Source organism: Ambystoma mexicanum, chromosome 4q (assembly GCF_040938575.1).
Source record: "Ambystoma mexicanum isolate Mex_15411 chromosome 4q, UKY_AmexF1_1, whole genome shotgun sequence".
Lineage (NCBI taxonomy): Eukaryota > Metazoa > Chordata > Amphibia > Caudata > Ambystomatidae > Ambystoma > Ambystoma mexicanum.
This window is the reverse complement of record NC_090928.1, coordinates 1,221,676,887-1,221,682,656: the sequence shown is the minus strand read 5'-3', so window position 1 is coordinate 1,221,682,656 and position 5,770 is coordinate 1,221,676,887. Positions and strand designations below refer to the sequence as shown.

Genomic DNA, 5,770 nt, shown 5'->3' with positions numbered 1-5,770 from the left:
CAAGCATCAGCCTAATACTGCTTCCCATTCTCTTGCCAAGCATCACCCTAATACTGCTTCCCACATTCTTGCCAAGCATCACGCTAATATTACTTTCCCTTCTATTGCCAAGCATCACCCTAATACTGCTTCCCATTCGCTTTCCAATGATCACCCTAATACTGTTTCCCATTCTCTTGCCAAGCATCAGCCTAATACTGCTTCCCATTCTCTTGCCAAGCATCACCCTAATACTGCTTCCCACATTCTTGCCAAGCATCACGCTAATATTACTTTCCCTTCTATTGCCAAGCATCACCCTAATACTGCTTCCCCTTCTCTTGCCAAGCATCACCCTAATACCCCTTCCCATTCGCTTGCCAATGATCACCCTAATACCGCTTCCCCTTCTCGTGCCAAGCATCACCCTAATACTGCTTCCCCTTCTCTTGCCAAGCATCAGCCTAATATTACTTTCCCTTCTCTTGCCAAGCATCACCCTAATACTGATTCCCATTTGCTTGCCAATGATCACCCTAATACTGCTTCCCCTTCTCTTGCCAAGCATCACCCCCATACTGCTTCCCATTCGCTTGCCAATGATTACCCTAATACTGCTTCCACTTCTCTTGCCAAGCATCACCCTAATACTGCCTCCACTTCTCTTGCCAAGCATCAGCCTAATACCATTTCCCATTTTCTTGCCAAGTATTACCCTAATATGACTTTCCCTTCTCTTGCCAAGCATCACCTTTATACTGCTTCCCATTTGCTTGCCAATGATCACCCTAATACTGCTTCCCCTTCTATTGCCAAGCATCACCCTAATACTGCTTCCCATTCGCTTTCCAATGATCACCCTAATACTGCTTCCCCTTCTCTTGCCAAGCATCACCCTAATACCACTTGCCATTCTGTTGCCAAGCATCACCCTAATACTGCTTCCCATTCGCTTGCCAATGATCACCCTAATGGTGCTTCCCATCCTCGTCCCAAAGCATCACCCTAATACTGCTTCCATTTCTCTTGCCAAGCATCACCCTAATACTGCTTCCCATTCGCTTGCCAATGATGACCCTAATACTGCTTCCCCTTCTCTTGCCAAGCATCAACCTAATACCGTTTCCCATTCTCTTGCCAAGCATCAGTCTAATACCACTTGCCATTCGGTTGCCAAGCATCACCTTAATAGTGCTTCCCATTTGTTTGACAATGATCACCCTAATGGTGCTTCCCATCCTCGTCCCCAAGCATCACCCTAATACTGCTTCCCCTTCTCTTGCCAAGCATCACCCTAATACTGCTTCCCCTTCTCTTGCCAAGCATCAGCCTAATACCGTTTCCCATTCTCTTGCCAAGCATCAGTCTAATACCACTTGCCATTCGGTTGCCAAGCATCACCTTAATAGTGCTTCCCATTCACTTGCCAATGATCACCCTAATGGTGCTTCCCTTCCTCGTCCCCAAGCATCACCCTAATACTGCTTCCCATTCTCTTGCCAAGCATCAGCCTAATACTGCTTCCCATTCTCTTGCCAAGCATCACCCTAATACTGCTTCCCACTCGCTTGCCAATGATTACCCTAATACTGCTTCCACTTCTCTTGCCAAGCATCACCCTAATACTGCTTCCACTTCTCTTGCCAAGCATCAGCCTAATACCATTTCCCATTTTCTTGCCAAGTATCACCCTAATATGACTTTCCCTTCTCTTGCCAAGCATCACCTTTATACTGCTTCCCATTTGCTTGACAATGATCACCCTAATGGTGCTTCCCATCCTCGTCCCCAAGCCATCACCCTAATACTGTTTCCCATTCTCTTGCCAAGCATCAGCCTAATACTGCTTCCCATTCTCTTGCCAAGCATCACCCTAATACTGCTTCCCACATTCTTGCCAAGCATCAAGCTAATATTACTTTCCCTTCTATTGCCAAGCATCACCCTAATACTGCTTCCCATTCGCTTTCCAATGATCACCCTAATACTGTTTCCCATTCTCTTGCCAAGCATCAGCCTAATACTGCTTCCCATTCTCTTGCCAAGCATCACCCTAATACTGCTTCCCACATTCTTGCCAAGCATCACGCTAATATTACTTTCCCTTCTATTGCCAAGCATCACCCTAATACTGCTTCCCATTCGCCTTCCAATGATCGCCCTAATACTGTTTCCCATTCTCTTGCCAAGCATCAGCCTAATACTGCTTCCACTTCTCTTGCCAAGCATCAGACTAATACCATTTCGCATTTTCTTGCCAAGCATTACCCTAATATTACTTTCCCTTCTCTTGCCAAGCATCACCTTAATACTGCTTCCCATTTGCTTGACAATGATCACCCTAATGGTGCTTCCCATCCTCGTCCCCAAGCATCACCCTAATACTGCTTCCCCTTCTCTTGCCAAGCATCACCCTAATACTGCTTCCCATTTGCTTGACAATGATCACCCTGATGGTGCTTCCCATCCTCGTCCCCAAGCATCACCCTAATACTGTTTCCCCTTCTCTTGCCAAGCATCACCCTAATACTGCTTCCCATTTGCTTGCCAATGATCACCCTAATACTGCTTCCCCTTCTATTGCCAAGCATCACCCTAATACTGCTTCCCATTCGCTTTCCAATGATCACCCTAATACTGCTTCCCCTTCTCTTGCCAAGCATCACCCTAATACCACTTGCCATTCTGTTGCCAAGCATCACCCTAATACTGCTTCCCATTCGCTTGCCAATGATCACCCTAATGGTGCTTCCCATCCTCGTCCCAAAGCATCACCCTAATACTGCTTCCATTTCTCTTGCCAAGCATCACCCTAATACTGCTTCCCATTCGCTTGCCAATGATCACCCTAATACTGCTTCCCCTTCTCTTGCCAAGCATCCCCCTAATTCTGCTTCCCCTTCTCTTGCCAAGCATCACCCTAATACTGCTTCCCATTCGCTTGCCAAGCATCACCCTAATACTGCTTCCCCTTCTCTTGCCAAGCATCAGCCTAATACCGTTTCCCATTCTCTTGCCAAGCATCAGTCTAATACCACTTGCCATTCGGTTGCCAAGCATCACCTTAATAGTGCTTCCCATTTGTTTGACAATGATCACCCTAATGGTGCTTCCCATCCTCGTCCCCAAGCATCACCCTAATACTGCTTCCCCTTCTCTTGCCAAGCATCACCCTAATACTGCTTCCCCTTCTCTTGCCAAGCATCAGCCTAATACCGTTTCCCATTCTCTTGCCAAGCATCAGTCTAATACCACTTGCCATTCGGTTGCCAAGCATCACCTTAATAGTGCTTCCCATTCACTTGCCAATGATCACCCTAATGGTGCTTCCCTTCCTCGTCCCCAAGCATCACCCTAATACTGCTTCCCATTCTCTTGCCAAGCATCAGCCTAATACTGCTTCCCATTCTCTTGCCAAGCATCACCCTAATACTGCTTCCCACATTCTTGCCAAGCATCACGCTAATATTACTTTCCCTTCTATTGCCAAGCATCACCCTAATACTGCTTCCCATTCGCTTTCCAATGATCACCCTAATACTGTTTCCCATTCTCTTGCCAAGCATCAGCCTAATACTGCTTCCCATTCTCTTGCCAAGCATCACCCTAATACTGCTTCCCACATTCTTGCCAAGCATCACGCTAATATTACTTTCCCTTCTATTGCCAAGCATCACCCTAATACTGCTTCCCATTCGCTTTCCAATGATCACCCTAATACTGTTTCCCATTCTCTTGCCAAGCATCAGCCTAATACTGCTTCCACTTCTCTTGCCAAGCATCGGCCTAATACCATTTCCCATTTTCTTGCCAAGCATCACCCTAATATTACTTTCCCTTCTCTTGCCAAGCATCACCTTAATACTGCTTCCCATTTGCTTGACAATGATCACCCTAATGGTGCTTCCCATCCTCGTCCCCAAGCATCACCCTAATACTGCTTCCCCTTCTCTTGCCAAGCATCACCCTAATACTGCTTCCCATTTGCTTGACAATGATCACCCTGATGGTGCTTCCCATCCTCGTCCCCAAGCATCACCCTAATACTGTTTCCCCTTCTCTTGCCAAGCATCACCCTAATACTGCTTCCCATTTGCTTGCCAATGATCACCCTAATACTGCTTCCCCTTCTCTGGCCAAGCATCACCCTAATACTGATTCCCATTTGCTTGCCAATGATCACCCTAATAATGCTTCCCCTTCTATTGCCAAGCATCACCCTAATACTGCTTCCCATTTGCTTTCCAATGATCACCCTAATACTGCTTCCCCTTCTCTTGCCAAGCATCACCCTAATACCACTTGCCATTCTGTTGCCAAGCATCACCCTAATACTGCTTCCCATTCGCTTGCCAATGATCACCCTAATGGTGCTTCCCATCCTCGTCCCAAAGCATCACCCTAATACTGCTTCCATTTCTCTTGCCAAGCATCACCCTAATACTGCTTCCCATTCGCTTGCCAATGATGACCCTAATACTGCTTCCCCTTCTCTTGCCAAGCATCCCCCTAATTCTGCTTCCCCTTCTCTTGCCAAGCATCACCCTAATACTGCTTCCCATTCGCTTGCCAATGATTACCCTAATACTGCTTCCCCTTCTCTTGCCAAGCATCAGCCTAATACCGTTTCCCATTTTCTTGCCAAGCATCACCCTAATATTACTGTCTCTTCTCTTGCCAAGCATCACCTTAATATTGCTTCCCATTTGTTTGACAATGATCACCCTAATGGTGCTTCCCATCCTCGTCCCCAAGCATCACCCTAATACTGCTTCCCCTTCTCTTGCCAAGCATCACCCTAATACTGCTTCCCATTTGCTTGCCAATGATCACCCTAATACTGCTTCCACTTCTCTTGCCAAGCATCAGCCTAATACCGTTTCCCATTTTCTTGCCAAGCATCACCCCAATGTTACTTTCCCTTCTCTTGCCAAGCATCACCCTAATACTGCTTCCCATTTGCTTGCCAATGATTACCCTAATACTGCTTCCCCTTCTCTTGCCAAGCATCACCCTAATACTGCTTCCCCTTCTCTTGCCAAGCATCACCCTAATACTGCTTCCCCTTCTCTTGCCAAGCATCAGCCTAATACCGTTTCCCATTCTCTTGCCAAGCATCAGTCTAATACCACTTGCCATTCGGTTGCCAAGCATCACCTTAATAGTGCTTCCCATTCACTTGCCAATGATCACCCTAATGGTGCTTCCCTTCCTCGTCCCCAAGCATCACCCTAATACTGCTTCCCATTCTCTTGCCAAGCATCACCCTAATACTGCTTCCCATTCTCTTGCCAAGCATCACCCTAATACTGCTTCCCTTTCTCTTGCCAAGCCTCACTCTAATACTGCTTCCCCTTCTCTTACCAAACATCACCCTAATACCACTTGCCATTCTGTTACCATAATGGTGCTTTGCATCCTCGTCCCCAAGCATCACCCTAATACTGCTTCCCCTTCTCTTACCAAACATCACCCTAATACCACTTGCCATTCTGTTACCATAATGGTGCTTCGCATCCTCGTCCCCAAGAATCACCCTAATACTGCTTCCCCTTCTCTTGCCAAGCATCACTCGAATACTGCTTCCCATTCACTTGCCAATGATCACCCTAATGGTGCTTCCCATCCTCGTCCCCAAGCTTCACACTAATACTGCTTCCTCTTCTCTTGCCAAGCATCACCCTAATACCACTTGCCATTCTGTTGCCAAGCATCACCTTAATAGTGCTTCCCATTCACTTGCCAATGATCACCCTAATGGTGCTTCCCATCCTCGCCCCCAAGCATCACC

At 46.9% G+C, this 5,770-nt stretch overlaps 1 protein-coding gene across 1 annotated transcript; it reads right to left on the bottom strand.

The window, feature by feature from the left end:
- Nucleotides 1–3,296: 3,296 nt before the first annotated feature.
- LOC138467345 (uncharacterized) lies at nucleotides 3,297–3,890 on the bottom strand. The gene has a single exon (XM_069607313.1). The coding sequence runs from the start codon at nucleotides 3,888–3,890 to the stop codon at nucleotides 3,297–3,299; it is 594 nt and encodes a 197-aa protein (XP_069463414.1).
- Nucleotides 3,891–5,770: the final 1,880 nt, after the last annotated feature.

Coding starts and splice junctions, on each gene's coding strand:
- LOC138467345 (XM_069607313.1), bottom strand. CDS start 3,890: ATGGGAAGCACCATTAGGGTGATCATTGTCAAGCAAATGGGAAGCAGT.